This window comes from Plectropomus leopardus, chromosome 10, assembly GCF_026936395.1.
Source record: "Plectropomus leopardus strain MGB_pleo_1.0 chromosome 10, ASM2693639v1, whole genome shotgun sequence".
In the NCBI taxonomy this organism is placed as follows: domain Eukaryota; kingdom Metazoa; phylum Chordata; class Actinopteri; order Perciformes; family Serranidae; genus Plectropomus; species Plectropomus leopardus.
This window is the reverse complement of record NC_142185.1, coordinates 34,438,973-34,464,336: the sequence shown is the minus strand read 5'-3', so window position 1 is coordinate 34,464,336 and position 25,364 is coordinate 34,438,973. Positions and strand designations below refer to the sequence as shown.

General features: G+C 39.3%; 1 protein-coding gene and 1 long non-coding RNA gene across 5 annotated transcripts in view; one reads left to right on the top strand and one right to left on the bottom strand.

Moving 5' to 3' along the window:
- Positions 1 to 25,364, bottom strand: part of LOC148188594 (uncharacterized) — a 36,263-nt gene that overhangs the window by 2,839 nt on the left and 8,060 nt on the right. For 2 of the 4 annotated variants that reach the window (XR_015777725.1, XR_015777728.1), the window contains 4 exons: positions 21,968 to 22,068; positions 14,492 to 18,013; positions 9,560 to 9,661; positions 7,065 to 8,216 (listed from right to left, as the gene is read on the bottom strand). This is a non-coding gene — a long non-coding RNA (uncharacterized LOC148188594). Of the gene's footprint in view, positions 1 to 7,064; positions 8,217 to 9,559; positions 9,662 to 14,491; positions 18,014 to 21,967; positions 22,069 to 25,364 lie in introns of those variants that run through there. The other 2 variants (XR_015777726.1, XR_015777727.1) reach the window with 2 other exon arrangements.
- Positions 4,337 to 25,364, top strand: part of rftn2 (raftlin family member 2) — a 33,422-nt gene continuing 12,394 nt past the window's right edge. Inside the window, exons 1-2 of the mRNA XM_088083719.1 lie at positions 4,337 to 5,258; positions 24,108 to 24,288. Coding sequence (XP_087939845.1) covers positions 5,120 to 5,258; positions 24,108 to 24,288 — 320 coding nt within the window. The 5' untranslated portion in view covers positions 4,337 to 5,119. The remainder of the gene's footprint in view (positions 5,259 to 24,107; positions 24,289 to 25,364) is intronic.

Genomic DNA, 25,364 nt, shown 5'->3' with positions numbered 1-25,364 from the left:
ATGTAATTATTTTATCATAAATCCAGTATTTCTCCTCTAGCTTTTTTCTGTTTTTTTTATTGCCTTGACATTTTCCTGTTGTTTTTTGTTTTTTGAAACACTTTTCTAAATCTACACATTTCCTACAGTTTGTGGAACATCTCTTACCAAGTTACTCATTGCCTTTCTCCATGTTTTTAGAAGATGCAACAGCAATTTAATCTCAGTTCAAAGGTTTAAATACTTGTGAAGCAGCACAAGAAAAGTGATGTCACTCCGAAAGGTTTAAATAAAGGTGTCAAACCTGAGCGGAGCCCTCCCTCCTCGACTATAATGCGAATAAACACTAGATGGTGCCATCAGCAAACCAACCAGCACAGAGCAAACAGTTGAATTCTCATCCCTGGTTTGAATAAAGATGCACTCATTTAATAATCTACATTATTACCTGTGAAATTAATAAAAATAAATAAAAACACATACAAGGAATTTAACTTTGTGTTTTGGTGCAAAACAATTAACATGGAGGAGGAGTCCAAATTCTAACTTTAAACAGAAAAAGATACAGAAGCAGAATAAAATGATGGTGCTATGGAGGAATTGTGCAGAAGTTACAACAAAAACATTCGTCAACACGTGATAAATGTGCAGCAGCTCCCTGAAAACCGTCTCTGAACTCTTCAAGACGTTATGAATTAAAGCTGAGAGGATGAGAGGAGACATTTGATGTGTTTAATGCACTGCTGTATAAACTGGTCACTTCCTGTCCACACTGAGGGCCCTGTTTAGTGGAGGAGGGCCCCGGGTTTCCTTCCCAGCGCGTCTTAGACGGGTGGAGCTCCTGAATGATAGTGGTTTCCTGCTGGAGGGGCAGTTATTTTTGAGGCATTATTTCATCCGCTGTACACTCTGTGTGTGTGTGTGTGTGTGTGTGTGTGTGTGTGTGTGTGTGTGTGTGTGTGTGCTGTAGAGTTAAGTAGCCTATAAGGACTACCACTCCAAAAAGTGTATATAGTGTACAATGAATAGGAAACGGATGGCATTACATATCAAGAAGTACATCCACATATAATTTGACATACAGTTTAAAAGGAAAAAATATCGACTTTGTTGTAGATTTTGATATCTAGAGGCGCTGTCGCAGATGAAACACAGCTTATTGTCTGACAGCAGCAGTGAGACAATCTGACAGCGCGGATCTCCGACAGCGCAGATCTCCAACACAGTGTTTGACAGCGCAGATCTCCGACAGCGCAGATCTCCAACACAGTGTTTGACAGCGCATATCTTCGACAGTGTGGATCTCCGACACAGGCTGGCAGTGCAAATCTCAGACAAGGCAGTTCTTTGACACAGCAGCTGGCAGCGCAGATCTCCGACAGCACGGATCTCAGACACAGTGGCAGGCAGCACAGATATCCGACACAGTGGCTAGTAGCGCAGATCTCCGACAGCACGGATCTCTGACACAGCACGGATCTCTGACACAGTGGCAGGCAGCACAGATATCCGACACAGTGGCTAGTAGCGCAGATCTCCGACAGCGCGGATCTCTGACACAGCACGGATCTCTGACACAGTGGCAGGCAGCACAGATATCCGACACAGTGGCTAGTAGCGCAGATCTCCGACAGCGCGGATCTCTGACACAGCACGGATCTCTGACACAGCACGGATCTCTGACACAGCACGGATCTCTGACACAGTGGCTGGCAGCGCGAATCTACTGTTTGATCAAATTTCGGTCTAAGTTTGAGAGAGAGAGGCATGTAAGTCTTTCAATCCAGTGCTATAATCTTTGTGTCCGCGGTGGCAGCGCCATGATTTACAGACAAAATGAAAACGCAGAGTTGCAGCCTGAAGATGGAGCAACAGCCTGAGGGCCACCAAAACATTAACTGTAGGGAAGGCTCCACAGTTGACACCAATACTATTAAGATTAATAATCAGCACTACAGGTTAGAGGAAAATGTGATTTTTGATTTGGGGATGAACTGTTGCTTTAATGAGCACAAATACTGACTCACGGCTGCATCATACAGAAGCTATTCTTTATATACTGCTAATAAATTATAAATAAAGGGTCGCTGATCAGGTGGACATATATTTATAGACAGTTTATACACAGTAAACATTTTTAGGATTTCCACTGCTGTCCTCCTTTCCTCTAATAGCGCCTCTCATCCACCAGCTGCTTCCTCTCTTTCTCTCCTTCCTCTCATTCATTCAGACAGAAAAAGTTACAAATCAACAGAGAGGAAAACACATATTAATCACATCAGAGTAAATTATGATGTTTGTAATTAACAGCTTATACCATTATATTACTTAATATCTTGTACATAAAATAACATCACGAGGTGTAAAAGTCCGAGTTGTTTTCCCCAAACAGTTATTCTTTAACAATTATCGCTCTAAGGTCGTCAACAACGAGACCAGATGAGCAATTAATGGAGCTGAAATGGATCCAAGTGTGTGTGTGTGTGTGTGTGTGTGTGTGTGTGTGTGTGTGTGTGTGTGTGTGTTTGACAGGCAGCACCTGGCAGTGGTTTTTGCATGAGGGCCTGCAGCTGGTGTTACTGGCTCAGATCCTCTGCTGCCACTCTGACTTCAGTTTCCCCTTCACTCTACATGGTGTGTGTGTGTGTGTGTGTGTGTGTGTGTGTGTGTGTGTGTGTGTGTGAGACTGTTCTTTAGAAATGTTGCGGTTTCTGTGTGCACTTGGGAGATGAGGACAATTGCCTTCACCTGTTTGTCTGACCTTGAAAAAAAAATCAATTTCATAGATAATATTTGGATAATTCGACAGACTAAATTGTAGAAACAAAGACACAAACTGTTCATGATTAAAGAGAGCAGGATGTCAGATTTAGCGCCATCAGGTGGTGAGGTCGCAGGTTGCAACCAGGTGAAACTTCAGTGTGCCAAGCATGCAGGAAATCTGCAGTGATCAATGCATGAAGCACTAATGACCCTCTCCTGAACCATAGGCTGTATAAAATGATGGATGTAGCTGCGTGATCTTACACATCAGTCTGAGGACTTAAATACACACAAATAAATACCTATCTATCCATCTATAGAGAGAGATGTGCATGTAGAAGCACTTTCTTCAGGTCATATTCTTGTTTTTATTTATACTCATTTTAGTAATGAGTGAAGTAATTTCCGTGTACCTTTTTACTAATTTATGCTAATTGTTTTTAATCAAGTTGCTCATTTCCCTCCTCCCTTGTTTTGTTTTTTTTTTAATTAAGACAATTGCTCAGGTTTTTTAAGTGTTAATAGTCTGAATTTACAAATTAACAAGTCACTAAAACAATCAAATGCATGTAGTTAATGAAAAAGTGTAATATTTCATGAGTAAAATATCTAATAGTATGTACTTAGTTTATGGTCCTGAACTAACATGTCAATACTGTTGCACTTCATATGCATTCACCAACTATTCAGAATATGAGACGAGGACTAATAAATGTAAGCTGTGATGCCGAAAACAAAGAGAAGTGAACCTGCAGGAAACAGAGAGGAAGTGACAGACCTGGGATCAGTTAAACACGTTTATGAGTTCGTCTCTGCGTCTCTAATGAGCCGCCTGCTGCACATCAGTTTTCAACTCTGTGCTCTTAATGGCTTTAAGTGGAGATCAGTGAGCGACAGAGGTCAGAGGTCAGCAGCGTTAAGGTGTGTGTGTGTGTGTGTGTGTGTGTGTGTGTGTGTGTGTGACACCGTCCGGATGTGTTACAGGTTCATTAGATGAACATGAGAAGAAAAGGGCAGCAGAAGTCACAGTTTTAAGTTACAAAGGCCATAAATGAAGAAAGTAAATCCTTATTGTTGCCGCGGTGATAAATGTTCACTGACTGAATTACTGAGCGGTGATTAGAGGAGCAGACGGCTCACAGCAGTGCAGGCAGAGCGGAAAAAAGTGCGATTACAGTGCAACAGTGGTGGAGGCAATAAGTAAAACTACCAATAATACACTGTGAAAATACTCCACCACATATCTGACTTACATACAAGTATGATCAGCAAAATGTACTCCCATATGATGTGTTCAAGGAGCATAGGACATATGTGGTTTTTTCAGTTTCTGGCCATAATAAATGGTGTTATTTTGGCAAATTTTATTTCGCCTGTCTCATGGGTTTCTTTAAAAATCACTCAAAATTTTAAGGAGAAAACAAACTGACAAAAATATGAGAAAAAAATACTCAGAAAATTTCAAAGAAAAAAATCCATTTTTTTAAATCAACAAAAGTTTTAAAAGAAAAACAAAAGCGAACACACATTTTTTTAAATCCCAAAAAATAAAAAAAGAAACAACAAACAAACAGCCAAAAGTTTTTAAGAAACCACCAACATTTTAAAAGAAAACAAAGTGCCTAAAATGTGAGTAAAAAAAAATAAATTTTAAATCGCCAAAAAGTTAAAAAAAAATTAAAATAAAAAAAAAGAAGACAAAAATTTTTAAAGACCAAATTTTTTTAAAAATCGCTATACCTATATATATAATTTCTGTTATTCTTATATATTCTTATTTTGACTTTAATTTTGTTTTGTTTGTTTCGGTTTTTTATTTATTTTTCACAACTTTTCAGGTAATTCTCTTGTACTTTTTACTAATTTCTTTATTTCGAGGTCTTTTCTCTCTGCATTGCTCATTATTTTCCTCCCATGTTTTTGAAAGAAATCAACCCAAACTGCTGAAGTTTCAAAGGGTTAAATCATTGAGCTATTTCAGTCTCTTATTTTGAAATGGCAAAGGGAAGTTGTAATTATTCTGTCGGACTTGATTGTGGAGGAAACTTTTTTTTTCCAGAGACAGCAGCGGCGGCTCCTCCTCTCCACGCTCCAGACCTGCGGCCACATCAGCGGGACGTTTCTCCAAAAATACCGCTCCGTGAACAGCAGCCTCTGTCCGGTAACCGGCGGCTCTCCGGTGCTCCGCTGATTCATCTGTGAGCGCTCAGAGGGATTAACGGGAGGACGGAGCGGGAGGTGATGGAGCGGTCCCGTTAAAAGTTGAAGCCAAAGTGAAGCTGTGTGTGTGTGTGCGTGTGTGAGTGTGAGTGTGTGTCGGCGGCTCCTCCGGTGCTCCCACCGCGCGCAGCGAGCGGCTGTCCCCGCCTCGGAGGCCATGGGCTGCGGCTTGAGGAAACTAGAAGACCCGGAGGACAGCAGCCCCGGGAAGATCTACTCCACTCTGAAGAGACCGCAAGTGGAGACGAAAACGGAGACAGTGTACGAGTATGTGCTGCTCGACTTCAGCCTGGAAGGTAGGAGCACGCGTTCTGATCAAAAATCAATCGATCAATCAATAGATTTCTATTTCTGGTTACAGATGAAACTTATTTTTGATCAAAATCAGTCAGTAGATTTCCATTCATACAGATTAAACTCGCTTTATCCAAAATGCAAAGCAGAACCAGATGCAACAAAGAGTCATGTTCGCATTAGTGCTGAAACAATAGGCGATTAATCGATTAGTTAACCCTTTCAAACCTTAGCAGATTGGGTTGATATGTTTTTACAAAAAACACGGGAAGAAGGGAAATACCCGAAAATGTGCAAGGAATTCGAAAAATGCAAGAAAATAACCGGAAAATTAGTTTTAAAAAATATAAAAAAACATGTAAATGCATGTAGTATAAAATATAATTGTATAATAATTCTGTTACTTAATCTTAAATGTATAAGTAAGATATATGTTATATATATATATATATATTTAAAAAAGGAAAAAGAAAAAAGAAATAATAACAATAGAATAATCCTGTGTCATAATTTCAAATAGATAAGTAAGATAATTATAAGTTCAGTTTTTCCCTGGCTTTTTTCTTTTATCCCTGGACATTTTTCCATAGCCACGACTGAGACAGATTATCGAAGATGCCACTAAGGTATGTCCATAATCAATCAATCAATCAATCAACCAAGCAGTATTTATACAGAAACATACAGAACAAACTCCTTTTTATCCAAAATGCAAACTAAAACCAGACCCCATCTGGAGGTCAAATATAACAGAGTGATGTTTGCATTCGTACTGATACAATAGTTGATTAATTGATTAGTCAAGTGAGCATGTTGGTAAACAGCCTCTCTTGATCAGCTGTATATCTTTGTGTCCGCGGTGGCGGGTAATTCGAAAATGTGGAAGTACAGCCTGTAGTTTTAGGAGGGACATGGAGTCGCTGTTCATCTACACAGACTGCCGACGACGTTTTTAAACAAAACTGGTTGAAAAGTGGTGAAATATCCCTTTAACTGTAATATGAGATCCGGCCAGGCAGCATAGTATCACATGGACCAGTCCACATCACATCACCCACCAGCGGGAGCGTTTATTGGGCTGGTGGAGCGCAGTGCATTCTGGTAGTTGTAGGTTTTTTGCATCTTGAGCAAAAGCAAATGGCAAAGTCCTTTTTTCTCTGGTTATTATATTTGTGTCTTTTTGCTGCAGAGACGGACGAGTTTTATGTGGAAACCGTCTTTATATCTGTGAAATACTTCTTTAAACATTTAAAGCAATAAAGTGCAACTTACACATTAATGCAGAAGGAATATTAATCTAAAAAAATAATCAGTCAGAATAGTAAAACACAGACGGGGTTCATTGTACTGTACAATGAATACTTCTAAATTAACCCTTTGAAACCTGGAGCAACATCACCTTTCTTGTGCTGCTTTCAGACACTTTATAGAAGTATTTAAACCTTTGAACATTAAGCAGTTTCTTCCAAAAACATGAAAAAAAGGCTCTGAGCAACTTAGTAAATTTAGGAAAAAGGTAAAAATGTTGAGGGAAAAAAAGACAAGAGATAGGAAAAAACGATATAATTTTTTAAAAAAAATAATGCTAATGATAATAATTGCATATTTAAAATTATGTTACAGAATTAGTCAGTCAGTCATTTTCTGTAACCGCTTGTCCTCGTAAGGGTCGCGGGGGGGCCGGAGCCAATCCCAGCTGTCATCGGGCGGAAGGCGGGGTACACCCTGGACAGTTCGCCAGACTATCGCAGGGCCGACACATATAGACGAACGACCATACACACTCACAATCACACACCTAAGGGCAATTTAGAGTCATCAATTAACCTGAGCTGCATGTCTTTGGACCGTGGGAGGAAGCCGGAGACCCCGGAGAGAACCCACGCGGACACGGGGAGAACATGCAAACTCCACACAGAAGGGCCCCCGCCCGGACCGAACCCCGTTCCAACCGGGATTCGAACCAGAGACCCTCTTGCTGTGAGGCAACAGTGCTAACCACAAAGCCACCGTGCCGCCCTGTTACAGAATTATTTTAATAAAAAAGGCAATGACCAACGTGGCAAGAAATTACAAAACAAACAAACAAACAAAAAAAACAGTATAAGATAACAAGAAAAATAACTTGAAGAAGATAGATTATTTAAAAAAAATAACCAAAAAATAAAAAAAAATGTCAAGAAAACATATAATTTTATATTTATTTGCTATTTTTTCCAGGTCATTTCTATTATTTTAAAAATATTTAGTATTGTTATTATTATTAGTATGCTTTTTGTGTGCTTATTTTCAGGAAAATATTTTGCAACTTTTGCTAAATTTAGAGTGTATTTCTTCTAAAGTTGCTCAATCCCTTTTTCTTATGTTCTTGAGAGAAATCAGGCCAGTTTGCTCAGGTTTCAAAGGGTTAAAAAGTGCTTTTTTTCCCTTTTTTTAAAACATATTTTCCATTTTAAAAGGCCTAAATGTGGCCTTTATTGTTCCTTACTTTGACTTAAACATTTACATCTTCATTTATTTGTCTTTAAAATGTCATAAATAGCAGACATCCTGTTTTTGGTAGCTTTGTTGGAGCATGTTACCACTTTATTATTAACATGAGTGGGTTGCATTTACCCGTGATGTTTGTAAAGTGTCTGTTAATGCTTTAAGATTTCACTCAGTTTCATTTCAAAGCTCTTTCAAAGTGTGAAATGTGACGGCATCTAACGGTGGACTTTTCCCTGCAGCAGAGCTGTGGGTTCAGCCTATCTAGAAATAGGTCACACAAGGTTTTTTCCTGCCTTCTTCCCTTGGCACACACACACACACACACACACGGACACACGCTCATCCGCACACCCCTTCCCATGTGTGAGGCATGTAGAAAACTGCAGAGAGAAGCCCACCTGCTGTGGAGTTGCCATTTTTGGGGGATAATCCCTTCATCTGGTCCTCAGACTGGCTGTTGTGACTGTGACCTATTTGGAAGGAAACGGTGATTAAGTTCTGAATGGGAGCCGAGCACGTAAACAGCAGGCCGGCACCATCGGGAATCACGGAGGGAAAGTGCCGCTTTCCAAATTAGGGGGGTCAGGGAGGTAAAGCACGTAATGACTTTCAAGGATTGTCCTGCGAGGATCCAGTCCTGCCCGCGTTACATCCGATCACGTAGACTCACCTCAGACTAACGAGGATTTTATCATCCAATGATGAGCTTCCAGAAAATGTCGGTAAAAAAAGTGACAGATGTGCATCACACCTGTCAGACCAACACGAAGGATCAGTGTGTTTGTAAGTGACCGCTGATCCATCGTGTGTTTACATCCTTCAGCACACTGGTGTCGTAAACAGGGAACACAGTTTTTGTCAGATTTTCAGGGTTTATTGTAATGCTGCTACTTTAAAACTCACCGAGGCGTGTTCTGTATTTCAACAGTTTTTGGCCATGTTGTTGGCAAAGTTTGTTTATTTTTTGGGCTTTTTTTTTACAAAAAATTTTGTCCTAAAAAAAGTTAACTTTTTTTTATGTTCTTTGCCTTTTTTTCATCTTTTAGATCTTTTTTTTTTTTTTTTTTAAAAACATGCCTCCCAAACCTGCGGGCCTTCCAAAAATAAAAATCACCAAATGACTGTTTATCACAGCCAGAAACTTCAAAAAAAAAAGAAAAGAAAAGAAAAAGAAGAAGAAATTAGCACTGGATTTTCAAATTTCTGAAGGTCCTTGAAGACATCATGTGGGACAATGACGTCACTCAGGGACACTCAAGGCAAAATATTTGCAGCTTTGGGGAGGATTAAAAAAAAGCCACCCTCCTGGTTTTGGAAAAAACAAAACCAAACAAAAGCATGCAACATAATACCAAGAACGCAGAAGAAAGTTACTTTTCTCAAAAAAAACAACCTTTCCCTCTACAGCAGGACACTGTGCTTCACAATAAAAGCACTGTGCTTTAAATTCACTGTACTTCAAAATAAAGTGTATTTTTCACAAACTTCATTTATGGTGCATTCAGAATGGACCTGAGACACACGAGTCGGGGACGTCTGCACGAGACCACATGCACCTACAAACTGCAAAAAACAGCAGCCGTTGTTGAACAGAAACGAACGAAGTCCAGCCGCTCACACTGTTTACGTTCAGCGTGACGTTTGTTCGGTGAGACTGTTGATGTCGAAGGAAGCAAAGCTGACGTCGCGTTAAGTTGTTGATTTAAAGGTGGTGTCAACGGTCGTCTTCTGTTTACCAACTACGAGACCTAAAACTGGACTCTTATCATCACATATATCCAAAAAACGATGTGTGTGATGAAACACCACTTACCCAGACTGGAGCAGACCTGGTCAATCCTGGTCCATCCTGGTCCATCCTGGTCCAATCCATCGTCACGCCCAAATCTGCTCAACAGTGGCAACATGTCTCCGTCTTAAGAAACAGAAAATATTGATATATATAATATTTGAGAAGCTGGAACAAATGAATTTTTGCTATTTTTGCTAAAAAAAAACTCAAACAAATAATCTGTCATCAGATAGTTGCTGCCCTCCGTAATTAAATTAACCGACACTCAGAATTTTATGACATTGAAGATGAGACTTTATTTAATGAGAATCAGCCAATTATGGATGAATCCCGAATCCGCTTAATAAGATCAATATCTGTCAGTAACTGATACTATGAATCAATAAATCAGATTGGTGACAGGCCTCGGCAATATAAAAATATTATATGGTATCGAGATATGAGAATATATATCGTCTTAGATAATAAGTGTCGTTGTATCAAGGTATTGGCTATTTTTATATCATTATATGGAATAAATTGTTTTTTTTCCCCTGATTTTAAAAGTTGCATTACAGTAAATTTTCTGAACTTTTCAGACAGTTCAACTTCTTTTAATACTAACCCTTACTCACCTAGTCAATAAATCTATATTTCTAATGATTATTGATCGAAAATGTAATTGTGATCATATTTTTGTGCCAATAGTCACTCTTACAATGTTGGAAGAAAATTTAGAAGGAAATTTAGTTCAAAAAAATAAATGTTAGATTCTGTCTCCCAGTTCTAGCATTAATGAAGTGCTTTTGTTTTTTTTTACAACATATTATATACAGCTTTTGTTACTACATTTATTGTATCTTTTTTTTGGTATTTTTATTAGGTTACTTTTATTTTTAGGTTATAGTACGTTAACTATGTATTTTTTCAAGTGCATCACGCTAAGAAAATGTTTTGTTTTTTTTTTTTTACAAATAGTTGATGCGTTTTGTTTTGAAAAAAAATCCATTGACGCCTGTCATGTGGTAGTTCGTTATCCTCACTGGGCGACTCGACCGGCTGGCTGGTTAATCGTCTAATAATTAACGTCTCTGGTGAACGCCGCTCTGCTGCATGTGCTTTTGTTTTAGGAGTTTGTTTGGAGGCGCAATGATTCTTTGTTCCCGTCATCAGCAGGGAGTCATGAGTTCTGCTCCCAGACACACTCATAAATACAGACAGGGTGTGTGTGTGTGTGTGTGTGTGTGTGTGTGTGTGTGTGTGTGTGTGTGTGTGTGTGTGTGTGAGTCATAGATTGTGTCTAAATCCACCTTAAACAAACACTGGTGATCAGAATAAATCTAAAAAAAAAACGTCTCTCTTTGTGGTCTACTCGCCTGCAAAGTCAACACGGAAATGTTGAGTACCGTAAAGTTATAAATGTTATAAATGTTATAAAAGTAAAGTTTGGGTCCCCAACATTAAGAAACTGCCAGAGGCTAACACGCATGTTGGGCAATTTGCAGAATTTATAATTAGTTTATAAACTGATCTGTAAGCTTAGCAGCTGTTATAACAAGTAGTGGACATATAGTTCTCTTTTCCATTAATGTGGTGTTTAATTTTTTCGGGTCTTGTGTGTCCCACCTGTTAAACATGACGTTATTGTACCTAATTTTACATTTTAAAAATTATATTAATAATAATAATAATAATAACTTTATTTGTGTAGCACCTTTTAAAAAAGTTGATTACAAAGTGCTTTGACAGACAAAAAGGTGGAGAACAGTCACACAAAGTCCAGAACAAAATACACAAAGGGGTCAACAAAAATAAAGCAAATAAAAGGAATAAAAGTAAATAAAACAGGCAGATCACCAAAAAGGCAGGTAAAGTAAAAAATGAAAAATTTTTTAAAAAGTTTTAGAATATATTTGCCCTTATTTGTACAAGTTCTATTCTTCTGATGTGAAGTTATTTTAATTAATTTTTTTAAAAAAATTAATTTAATTTGAATTATGTCAGAAACATAAACTACAGTAAGTTACCTGTCTAAGCCACTCAATTCAGTGTCCTCCAAAATGTCTCAATTGAATAAAAATTCATCAAAATCAGCTCAGCTGCGGTTAAAATATGCAGACTTCAGGTTAAATAAAAAACATTTTGAACTTTGAAAATGTCAGAAATGGATTCAGCATCCTCAATAACCCTAAAAACCACGCCGATGTTGTTGAAGTACCGTCAGTAGTGACGGTACTTCAGTTGCTGAAGTACCGTTGCTGAAGTTGCTGAAGTACCGTCAGTTGCTGAAGTACCGTCAGTACTATAACTTAGCATCCGGCAGTTTCGTAATAGTGGGGACCAACACTTCACATCTATAACAGAAAACTTTGAACTCAACCTTTCCCGGTTCAGAAAGAAAGAAATGTGCGTCGCGCAGCCACAGAGGAAACTGCAGTGGCTGCTGGGTAAAAACTTGTCTGAGCTGTTTGGCGTGTCGACTGTCTGCAGCTGTGTTTGGGAGATTTCTCGTGTGCAAACGTGCTCGACAAATTTCAGACTTTTTCACCTGCAGTTGATCAAACCGGCGCTCACTGGTCTAAATTTGGTCACTTGCATCCTGAATGCTTCCACATGTGAGTGAAGTCATCGAAGCCTGATTCATTTTCACTAAACAGCTGTTTGTTTGAGTGTTTAATCGCTAAATGCTGCTTTTGACGAACGGAGAAGAGAAATCCAGACTGCATTTTCACTGAGTTAACAGTAAAAAAGGGTTTTAATGTGGAGGCTGTCCGTGCTCGCGGGCTGAAATGAAACGTGCCAGTTTTCGTCCGTCTCAGAGTGTGAAGGCGCCATAACTGGCAGAGCCAAAGAGAAACCGGAGCGATTCCAGTCCAGACGAGTCATGTGCAGTCTGGTGACGGCTGGCGTTTCTCTCCGTGTTTTACAAGACTTTAAACCAGATAATCAACGTGCTCTCTCACAAAATGACAGGAGGCAGGGGACAGGGGACAGGGGACAGGGGACAGGGGACAGGGGACAGGGGACAGCAGCCCTGTACATGTTTGCAGGATTTTAGGACATTTATGGGATTTCAGGAGACTTTTAGAGTTTTAGGACATTTCTAGGATTTTAGGATGTTTCGACACATTCAGGACCTTTCTAAGATTTAAGGATGCTTGTAGGATTTTAGGATGATTCTAAGATTACAGGACATTTTTAGGACTTAATGACATTCTTGGATTTTAGGATGTTTCTAGGACTCTGGGACATTTCTAGGATTTCTGGATGTTTCTAAGATTTTAGGACATTTCTATGATTTATAACACTTCTAGGATTTTAGGATGTTTCTAACATTTTTGGATGTTTTTGGATTTCAGGACATTTTATGGACTTTAGGTCATTTCTAGAATTTAAGGATATTTAAGGGATTTTAGGAGGTTTCTGGATTGTAAGGACATTTATAGGATTTTAGGATGTTTCTAAGAATTTTGGAAGTTTCTAGGATTTTAGGATATTTCTAGGGGCTTTAGGTCATTGGGGTCTTAGCTAGGACCTCTGTCTGGGGGTGCCGGGGATCCTCCACTGACACTTTTTCTGATAAACAAGCTCTATTTTGATGCTGTTTTATGCTGTCTGTCATCTTATGTAAACTAAGAGTACAAAAACAGTTCAGTGTGAATCACTTTATTTTTTATTGTGAATTAGAAAATGGTTGTGGGGCCACCCGGGACCCTATCCGGGGCCAGATTTGGCCCACGGGCCGTAAGTTGAGTATCACTGCTTAAAACAGTTTCCTTGTGTTAATCACTTAATTTTATGATTTGCTAGAAAAGAAAATTGGCGTCGTTGGTTTCATAGTCAAGTTTCTTTTTGCCAACTGGAAGCTGAAACACACAAAAAGCCAAAATGTTCTGGCTTCAAAGCGGAGCGTCTCCTCAGTCCAAAACGAGGCTCTGCAGGCTTCGCTCCACGATAGAGAGGATATTTGATGTGCGCCCAATTTCACTCGCTGTTCTCACCTCCCAGACGGAGCCGAGCCAGGGACAAAATGCAAACACCCGCTGACTGCAGAGCAAACAAAGGTGCTACAGTCTCCTGATTTCATCCACACCGCCTAAAAAATAACTGTGCAACTCAGGATTTGTGAAGAGATTGTCTGTGTGATGAAATCACCAGAAATAATTGGACTAATTTAATGTCCTGTTTACTGCAGCAAACTTAGAATTACAGCAAAACTGATAATCCAACTATTATTCCTGTTTTTTACAGTTTCTGATAACTGGTCTGACTTTGCTGATTTTTATTTTGGTGGGCCAGTGACTTTGGATGGCATTGATGATGAATCACCAAAGATTTTAGGTTAAGTTAAACAATTTCACGCTCAAAAAATAGAAAAACAATTGCCCAAAAAGATTAAAGAAAATTGCCTTTGTTTTTTTTTTACAGAAACAAAAACGCTGCCGACAAACTTTAAAGGAACATCCAAAAATGTTTAAAAATCACCAAAAAAAAAGAAAAAAAAGCCAAAAAGGTTAAAACACCCACAAAAAGTTGCTCAAAATCACCAACATTTCTGAAAAAGAAAAAGAAAAAAAAATTGCCCAAAAAAGAAAATAAACATAAACAAATAAACAAATATTTGGCATGTGTCACCCTTTTTGCACCGGCCCCTCCCCCTCTCATAAATTACCAACAGTCCCTAATGATCAGAAAACGTCCTGGATCTAATCATCTGTCATTCTGTCCAAACTTGGACTATTTTTCTCTGGTCATTACATTTCTAATGATCGCAGTTATAAAATATCCTGTTTCTGCTCAGTACTGATTATTAACAACTACTAATAACTGCACCAAGTAAAGCTGCCTTTTGATATTTTTGCAAACATTAAGGACTTTACCAACCTGCTGGAGTAAACATAAAACTGTGAACATAAAAATGTGAACAGCCACAGACCCTGCAGACGTGATCAGCTCGTCGTGAGTTTTACTCACAGTTTGCGTGATGAACCCGGATGCTTCGGATGATTTAGGAGTCGATTTGATTTGCAGGATGTGAGGAGAGTCGCAGGGTGAAGCCTCAAAATCAAAAACCCCAAACAAACAAAGTCAGCAGGGTGATAAACAAATTCATCAAACAATAAAACTGAGATTAAAGCAAACGCGCAGCAGTTGAAGGCTCCCTGCTCTGCTAATTTGGCACAGCTGCCTTTAATGATCCTGAGCTGCAGGTCAGGTGATGATAAATAAAATCAAAATTATAATGGCTTGTTAAAGAAGTCTCAAACGTGCAGGTTCTGTGTTTATTTTCAGTGTGCTGAAATCGCAGGTTAACGTTATAAAAGTTCAGGATCAATAATCTCTCAGTGTCTTCATGCTTTAATTGGGCTTTTTGTCAGCGGAGGAGGTGTGAAGAGTCGCTCGTCTCTGTGAGATTCTGAAATAACACATCTGTCGGTACGTGCCATTCCCACCGAGCACCTGGCTAACAGATGCCTCACAGGTCGACGAGCGCTGTTTGTCTTTTTGAATATCTCGCTGAACTACTTGTCTGTAATAATTTATGTTCAGGCAAGTTCACCTGCACCCTTTTCTACACAAAACACCCAGATTTATTTAAAGCCTGCTGTGGTGTCATCAGAGGAGGAGGGCGTCTGAGGCTTCAGCCCGAGTGTCGTAGAAATAGCCTCAGATATATGCAGATTCAGAAATAAGAGGAGGCCTAAGGGACTGTTCTTTATTTATCATTTCCAAAGCTACAAATGTTGTTTCTTCTTTTTCTGGAGCCTCCGTGATTAACTCGGGGAAAATGCATGAAGAGTTCGTCCCACATGATGTGTTCAAAGACTGTTTTTTATGCAGATAAATGGTGTAATTTCGGCAATTTTTATTTTGGTGAGCCTGTGGGTTTGTTACTAATCACCTAAAATTTTAAAGTTAAAAAACAGCCAAAAACATTTTAGAAAAAAAAAAAAATCAAAACTTACAAAAATCACCTAAAAGTTTTTAAAGAAAAAAAATCACCAAACATAAGCAAAGAAAAAAATTATTCCCAAAGATTTGAGAGAAAAAAAATGCAAAAAAGAGGGGGAAAATCACACATATTTTGCCAAAAATTTTAGAAAAAAACTTGCAAAAAGTTTCATAAAAATCACCAAAATTTCTAAAGGTAAACAAATTGCCAAAAACGTTTGGAAGCCATGGTTTCCTTAAAAATCTAGGGTAAAATAAAGATAAATTCCTTCTGTGCTTTAAGAATTTTTTGACATGCTTCACCCTCTTTGCACCAGCCCCTCCCCTCTCATAAATTATGAACAGTCCCCAGTTATCATAAAAAGTCCTGGATCTAATCGCCACTCCGTCCATACGTGTACTCGACTTAATGTGCTTACTTAGTTTTATAAACTATACAGTTTATAAAAACACTATTTTTCCAACTCTGGTCAACACATTTTAATTATAGCAGTTCTAAATTATTCTGTTTCTACTCAGCACTGATAACGAACAACGACTAAAATCTTTAACATCACAAATCATAATTTAAGTTAAAAAATGTATTTTTTAGTGCATAAAAATGCATCAAAATAGAGCTTGATGGGGCGTCAGTGGCTTAGTGGATAGAGCGGGTGGCCCATGTACAGAGGCTGAGTCCTCGCTGCAGCGGTCGCGGGTTCGACTCCGCCGGCCTCGGCCCTTCGCTGCATGTCATTCCCTCTCTCTCCACCCTTTCACACGTATACGCTGTCTTATCAAATAAAGGTGAAAAAGCATTTTAAAAAAAAAATAGAGCTTGTTTATAAAGAATGAGGATCCCCCTCAGACCTCGGGCTTTGGCCCCAGTGCCGTTAAATCCTAAAAACGCCGCTGACACTCTGCAAACGCTGATCTCTGAAGTTTACAGTCACCAGGACGTCTTTGTAAGAATCATCCCTGCACCGCTCCGCTCTTCTCGGGCCTCTCTTATTCTTTTTCTTTTTCTTTTTCTTTTTCTTTTTCTTTTTCTTTTTCTTTTTCTTTTTCTTTTTCTTTTTCTTTTTCTGGGACACACGCAGAGTCACACACCTCCTGTCTGCCTCTCACACACACCATCACCCCCCTGTGTGTCTCCCAGTGCCGTGCCCAGTGGCTGCAGCGCTCCCAGTCAGCTTGGCCTGGTTTTACACTGAGACTGAGAGGAGAGTGGACGTGGAGCCAGAGGCAGCGCAGCAGAGCACCGAATGGTTAACAGAGTTATTGATCTGTTCAAAGCAAACGGCTCACTGTGCTCCTCGCTGTCTGCGCACAAACTGCACTTTTCATAATCAAGCTTTGAAAATATTATATTACAAATAGTTGTCATGGTGCCACTATGTTTTTAGATGTTTTTTTTTAAATATACTACATGCTAAGTGTATTATTATTATTATTTCGATTATTACAGAGATGTCAATGATTAGCAGCAATACTGCATTTTATACATTATTTATTTTTGTGCAGTGTCAGATACTAACACTTATTTTTGTAACCAACATTAGTCCTAATCATAAATATCAAATGTTAATTAATTTGGAGAATTTTTACCCTTTAAATGTCAGGCTTTTGTCATGATGCCACCATGTTTTTAGAGAAAAAGAAAACACACACAAAAAAGAATTATTGGCAATATACTATATGCAAAGTTTTTGTTTTTTTTTAAATGCATTTATTTTAAATTGTATTTTATTATTCTTTTTTATTATCACAGCCTATTTCATTGATTAGCTTTGGAAACACGAGTTTTTTCTCCATATGCCAAATATGATAAAAAAATGTGGTCATTAGGTGGAAAATAGTCGAAATGACAAAGTTAAAAGCCCAGAATGACACCCGGAAATAATACAAGTCCTGTTTTTCTGCTTTGATGGCTGTGGGATCAAACATGTCAGTCTGAATGTAACTATTTAGTTTCCACAGTGTATTTTAGACTCATTGTAGGAGCTGAATTTGAAATAAGATCAAACAAAAATACACAATCTTGATGAAATTTATATCATATGCAAGAAATATTCCTAAAATGTGCCAGACAGTCCCTAAGGGTTAAGCTGTGGTTGTATTTTTGCATCTTTGTAGTTTTTATGTTTGTTTTTTGTATATTTTCTTTACATTGATTGATTTTTATTGACATATTTTCATATATCGAAACAAAAAAAATCTAAAGGATAAAAAGTAAAAACACTTATTTCCAACATGGTCCCAAGATGTTAAAAGTCAAAGAAGATATTCAGCCTACTGTGATATTTGTAAACGTGCACTTATTGATATTTTATATTTGTCCTTTTTTTCCTGCGTTTTGCTGCAGCTGCTGCACAACAGTTTCCCCTCAGGACGAGTCGTTACATCTTAAATAACTTTCTCATGTTAAAACGACCAAACTTCAGCATTTCCTCCTTTAACAAATGACTCTGTACGTGAAGCCTGAAGCCTCGAGGCTGGCAGCCGCCCCGACCGTCCTCCACGTCTCTGCACGCCGCGGCGCCACGCAGAGACTTGAAGTGGACGCTGAGGGGAATCAAAGATAAGAGGATGATGTGAAGGGTGAGGGTCAGGACGAGATGAACAAATGGGACGATACAAAGGGATTTGCGGTTGCGGAGACGGCTTAACCTGAGCTGACGTGCGTTCAGCGCTGGTTGGTTGAACTCGAAGACGCTTGAAGGAAACGCGGGCTGAATTGTTCCCGTCTTCTAATCCGTGAAGAAAGAGCGACTGATTTATTTATATTTGACCCACCGAAGCTTCGATTTCGCTGTCCTGATTGTAAAAGAGTATCTGCCTGCGAGCGCTCGTCATTATTTCCAGGGTTGAGTGCAGTTTTCTGTAATCTCCGTTTAATCTGAGAATCTAATCTGGATTATTTCAGATTAAAGACAGTATTTTATTTTTATTAAATTTAGAGGAGAGTTCAAGGTCAGCGTGAGGCAGCACAAACGGGGCAGCTCGGTAATCAATCATCTTTGAATCCAGTTCGTGGAGTCCTCATCGGTCTTATGTGGCGTCAGTGATCTGAGGTGGACACTTAAGTGGCTTAAATGCCTCATCGAATAATCTCCATTAATCTCTAATCATCACTCGGTCGGTCGGTTTAAGTTTCGGCTCATTGTTTATCTTAAAGCTGTAACTTTACTGTTCTGGTTTTTCCACTCATCAGAGTCAGGCGGGACGAATCCAAGTCCAACAAGGACCCAGACCGAGACTAGAGAGCGACCGTCCGCTCTTTTGAATCATACGGAGCCCGCGAGGTGCCAATGAGAGGAAAAAATAAATAAATCGAGGCCACGTTTTAACTAAATCGAGCGCACAAGATGTGATTACGTGGCCTTAAGACACATTTTTTCCCTCATTTTGATTCATTCATTCCACTGTTTTGATTCATTTGTGCACAGAGATAAGTGTGACGTCATAAACGTTAAAGAGAGACGGCACAACAGAGCAGCCTTTCTCCCCAAAAAACTCAAGTGCACCGCGCCGTCTTCAGGTGAACAACGCCGACGTTAGCTTCCAGTTCAGCAGTTAAGAGGAGAATTAAGGCTAATGTGATTTATGAAGCTCAACCGCTCCTACTATCGTGAAAACATGTTGGACGTTTACTCTGCAAGAAATATAGTGAAATTAATGTACTTTTTTTCATTTTCAGGAATAAAATAACTGTTTTACAAATCTGATATTGTTTTTTATTTTTATTTTTTAGTAATCTTTAGCCTCTCTGGGATGATCTAATCTGAGTTTGACCCGTGTAAGTATAGTGGTTTTGATCTGGACCTGGTTCAGTGTGGTCTATGTGTGAAAAATGCAGTGAAATCTTTATTTTTTTATTTTTATTTTTTTGCATTTTCAGAGATAAAATAAAGGTTTCACAAATTTAAAAGCGGTTTTCAGACAACGTTCAGGCTTTAATTAGACGTCCAACGTGCTTTCACCACAGTAGGAGGAGCAAAATATGCAAAATATGTTCAACCTTAACTCCCTAAACTGAATCTGAAGCTAACTTCAGCGTTGTTTACCTGAAGCAGCTGCAGCAGTTCAGCGTTATATTACGTTACACTTATCATGAGCGCACAAATCAACCAAAACAAAGCAGAGAGAGAACAAGAGAACAAATGTTTGAGTCCACGCTATAGCATCTTGTGCGCACGAGTCAGTAAAATGTGGCCTCGATTTATTTATTGTTTCTCTCCATGGCACCTTTTGGGCTCCATATAATCAGCTGAATTTATTATAACTGTAATTGCCAGTGACGTCTTTAAGTCTTTAAGGACATTATGAGAGTCAGAAATGATCTCAGACCAGGAAATACACCGCTCGGAGGCCGATGTGAACGCTTTTGTTTCCTGAATTATGGTCAAAAGCGCGTGACCTGAATGTGGCATCACAGCGGCTGAACGCGTCCCGGTGAGCTCGCTGACGTTTGTGTTCAGCTCAACGAGTTTCAGCCTCACAGAGCTGCTTGTTTTTCTGCCTCTAGTTTCCTTTTTGTTGCCAGGCAACTTTCTCCTTTTCACACCTTCTCTTCCATTCACATACGGCTCATAAAATCCATCTTGTAACTGCTGTCTGGCTCCTTCCTCCTTCCTTCGCCTCCCTTTCTCTCGGCTCTGTCTCCCCTCGCTCAGTTGTTGCCCCCCCCCCCATCCTGCTGCTGTTCCCACTTCTACTTTCCTTTCCCCCCTTTTTTACCCTCTTTGCCCTTCTTCCTCTCCTCCTCCTCCTCCTCCTCCTCCTCCTCCTCCTCCTCTTTTTTCTCCCACATAGCCCTAAACAGAGGCCTCAGTGTGCGGGTTGAGGGGCGAGTGGCGGCAGGATGGGAGGGGGGTGTGAGGACTGAAAGCAGGGGAGGAGACGAGCAACAAAAGCTTTGGTTGGAGGTGTGTTTGTATGACATCATGCTCCTCCTGGGAGCCATTATCTGCAGCATGGTCGCCTGTTTTGACCCTCAGCACGCTGCAGGAGATCCATGTTTGACTCGACTGCACATGTTTCGCACCCTAAAGCACTGATTCTCAACTTACGGCCCGCGGGCCAAATCTGGCCCCCGACAGAGTGCTGGGTAGATCCCAACCATTTTCTCATTCACGATAAAAAATGAAGTGATTGATACTGAAAACTGTTGTTTTTTCAGTGTACATAAGGTACCAGAGTGCATAAAACAACATCAAAATAGAGCTTGTTTATCAAAAAATGCCGTAGAGGGTGTAGAGGATCCCCCGCACCCCTCGATAGAAGTCCTCACTAAGCCCCTAATGTCCTAAAATGCCAGAAATGTCCTAAAATCCTAGAAATGATCTAAAATACTCATAACGTCCTGAAATGCTAAAAATGTGCCAAAATCATAGGAATGTCCGAAAATCCTACAAATGTTCTAAAATCCTGGGAATGCTTTAAAATCCTAAAAATGTCATAAATCCGAGAAACATCCAAAAATCCTGGAAACATCCTAAAATCCCGGGAATGTCTTAAAATCTTAGAAATGTCCAAAAGTCCTTGAAACGTCGTAAAGTCCTATTTAAATTATATTATATTATTATATTTAAAATCCTAGTGATGTCTTAAAATCTCCAAAATCCTATAAACGTGCTACAATACTTGAAATGTCCCAAGTCCTAGAAAAGCCCTTAAGTCTTGGAAATGTCTTAAAATCCTGGAAACATGTATGGGCCTGCTGCGACTGGCCCCTGGCCTCCTGTCATTCTGCAAAGTCGCCCCAAAGCAAAGCAAGTAAATAAAGTAAAAGTGAAGCATCGACTTGAGTCACCAGCTGCAACATGTACATGTTGGTGTTAAACCGAAATAGTTCGGAGAAAGTTTAAACCCACAGGAATGCCCGTAAACTGCAGTTTTTGTGGCTGTGTTTTGCCGCGGCCCCTGCGTTCGAGGTTTCATTGAGGTTCTGGTCTTCAGTCTCATAATGGAGCCGGCCAGACAAACCATTCAGAGGCTGCCGTGATCTCAGCTGGTCTCCCCGATCTCTGGGGTGTTTGTTCGTGAGAATGTGGGGGGTTGTGGTGAGGAATGCACACACACACAACTTGAAATGTGTTAAATGGACTCTGTGTGTGTGTGTGTGTGTGTGTGTGTGTGTGTGTGTGTGTGTGTGGCACACAGCCAAGCCCCTCTGTGAACAGCCACTCTTTGTGGACACAGGAAGTATGGTGATGGTCACAGGGATTTCCAGCCAGGATTTTCAAGAAAAACAACACAAGACTGAACCAGCGACAGAGCAGCGGCTCCTCAGCGCTGAGCGTGCGCTCGCTGCACCTCTAACCGTTCAGAATAAGGATAACGTGAACAGGAGAGAGAGATGGGTAGACCAGATGACAAAACCTCTGATTTAAATGGTGCATGGGTGGGAATCCTGTATGAGCGTTGTTTTTAAGCAGGTTTATGTCCGTTTATCTCGAAGCAATTGAAAATTCCTGCAGTTACATGTCACAGAGCGGTATAAGTGCGGCAGCTGACCTGGCAGAGCGGGCGTCCCGTGTACAGACGCTGTGTCCTCGGTTTCGACTCCCTTTGCTGCATGTCATCGCCTCTCTGCCTCCTTTCACTCAAGCGCTCTCCTGTCAAATACAGGTGAAAAGACAAAAAAAAAATCTTTAAAAAACAGTCGTTAGTACAAAAGCAATTCATCAAAAAATAACAGCAATACACAAAAAATAAACTTTTTCTGGGGAAAAATTTAATGGGTATTTTTCTGACATTTTATTGCTTGATAATTAGTCAAAATTTTGTTTCACTCAAATCAGAAGTGTTAGAGGTCATGATCCAGGCTAAGACGTATTAGAGACTAAACAATTACGAATGGAAAGAATCGTTAGTTGCAACAATAACAATCAATTACCCAATAATGTCACAGCACACTGACATCTGACAACTGATTTTATTTATTTTTTTAATCTAGGAAACCTCGAAAAATGTAAGTAAATATAACTATTAATCTTAATTGGTGTTTATATCTAAGGGTTAGGTTTACTCAGAATTAAGTTATATTTACCTAATATTTTGAGGTTGTTGCAACTTAACAATCATAAATTTAATGAAATCAATCTTTCTAAGTTTAAGCGACTTCAGTAAACCAAGTTTACTGTGCTATATATCTGTATCTGCTGGTTACAAGCTAGTCCGTCATATTTGTTTTTTCTTAAACAAGTCAGATTAATTTTGTTTACTAAAGTTGCTAACACTTAGAAAGAGCAAGGTAATTCCACTTGTCATTTTAAAGTTGCATCAACTTCACAAAATTAAGTAGATACAGCTGATATCAAGTAAACAATTAGATATAAAATACACATAAATTAAGATTTGTTGTCATATTTACGTTCCTCTTTCAAGGCAGTCGGTTTCCAAGATTATTTTAAGTAAGATTAACTTTTCGGCTTTTCTAGTTCAGCATAAAGAGTATACTCGACTACTTTGTGCATGTTTTTGTGTGTGTCCTTCTCAGTGCCGCACCTCGTATGTAGCAGATAGAAAACCACATCAGACGTCACAGCTGGAGCACTAAAAATACACGTACAGTTAGTACATATACATGTGCTGTATGTAACCTTTACGTAAGAGTGTGGTGATGTGGTGGTTCCCTCTACATGCCGGGTTAGCGGTTGTTGTTTTTATGGCCGTCATTAAGTCTTTGAAGCCTTCAGACACAGCTGGATATTAAAAGTCTCAGACCAGGCGGCAGCATTTTTAGTTTCCAGATACACAATGTTTTTATTTGCAGATTTGATGTGAAGATGATAATGAGTCAATTTCACGAGCTGCAGGATTTGTAACTATATATGTGGAAGTATATCTAATAAATGGTTCCATAAGGGATAAATTACGAAAAATAGCACTTTATTTGACTCTGGACTAAAATACAAACTCATATTCAAATAAATGCTACGCTCGGTCATGATTAGCATCTGTATTTACGTTTAACAGACCCCATTTTGTGTGTGTGTGTGTGTGTGTGTGTGTGTGTGTGTGTGTGTGTGTGTGCTTTCCTTTTTCTAGCAGCAACAGTGGAAAAGTGATGTTTCAGTCATTATACAGGAAGGAAAAGAAAACTTTCCCAGACAGCGTGCATGATTTTGGACGCTGGACCGTGTCCCATGTTTACAATAACACAGACAAATCTGAAAATACCATCTTTTTCTGTCCATTTTAGGCTTTCACCCACAGTTCTGCAGCACATTCACTGCTGAACTGAGCCGTCTCTGTGGCGGGTACATTTGGAAACACTGGGCTCGTGTTGCGTCGTGTGAATGGAGTAAATGGTCCTCATGTACGGGCGTCAATGTTTAAATACTTTTTTCAAGCAAAAACAAAAAGAAAAATCCTGCTTTTTTGTCACATAACAGACAACAAAATAACTTTGTGTTTTGGGCTATTGTGGTGGATTAAGAGGACGTCAGAAGGCTTAAAACACAGACAGCATTAAGGGTTGGCTGCAAAATGGCAATAAACTCAGAATGAACCAAAGCTTTTCCATTAATGCATGATGCCACTTTTCTTTCCCACTAATCTGCCTGAAGTGCATGTGGCAGTAACCTTCATAAACCCGCTAAAATGCATTTCACTGACTTGTTTCCGACTGTTCATTTCTCTGTTAATGCAGGTAGCCGTCCTACAGTTCAGTACGTGGCTTCGCTCTCCGAGCTGCCTCAGGCGCTGCAGCCCTACTACACACAGGGCTACGTCCTGACCGCCCTGCACCCCATCATCCTGTCTGTGGGCCGAACCCGCTCACTGCCCTTCAGTCTGCTCTACAGAGCCATCCTGGCCCGTCCCAGACCGAGGTACTCCAATCCAAACCCTCTTTTAAACACCAAACCTCAAACAACGCTCTTAATTTATTACCTGAACATCTGAAATTACTTTTATTTGAGGGCTTTTCTTCTTCAGTCATTGTAAATTTAGACACACACGTTTATTAACTTCATTTCATCAGTATTATTGAAGAAGGAAATGAGTCAGGGTTGGAGTAGAACCTGGGACATATAAAACTGTATCATCTGCATAAAAATGGACATCAAAATACGGACTGGAGTGCTGATTGATTAAAATCTTTTAAAACTGAAATATTGGATTTTTTGGTAATTTGACAGCCTTGAAAATCTCTAAAACACATTGAATACTGGATACGCTTATCTTTTCAGGACTCTAAGATACTGAGAAAAGCCCAAATAAGCAAAATACTGAATACTTGCATTTTTGTTGGACTTGGTCTGGTCTCTAAGATGCTTAATGACACTTAACATAAGTGACATTACAATTATTTCAATTTTGTATGACCCTGAAGTGTAAAATTCTGGATATTTTTACCTTGTAAGATAGACCAAAAAAAATTAAAAATAAGTGAGATACTGGGTACAACCTTTTCAGGACTTAAAAATCGTGAAAATAAGTGAAATGGTGGAAGTTTTCACCTTTTCATGATTAGGATTCTAAAATCCTAAAAATGAGTGGAATATAGTATATGTTAATCTTTTCAAGCCACTAAAATCTGCTAAAATAATTTAAATACTGGATACTTTCACCTCTTTAAGCCTCTAAAATCCTTAGAGAATGTTAGATATTTTCACCTTTTTAGGGCTGTAAAATCCTTTTAATGAAGGTGAAATAATTGCTATTTTAGCATTAAAGGTAGACTGAGGATGAGCCTGGGTTTGGGAGGAACCTGGAATATATAAAGCTGTATCATCTGCATACAACATTAACATTGAAATATCGGTCAGGAAAAATTATGTTATTTATGTGTAATGTAAAAAACAATGGGCCAGAAATAGACCCCTGTGGCACCCCGTTATTGATGGAAAGTGGGTTTTAGTTCTCCCTTTAACGTGAGCAGCGATTATCTACACCTATAGTTTGT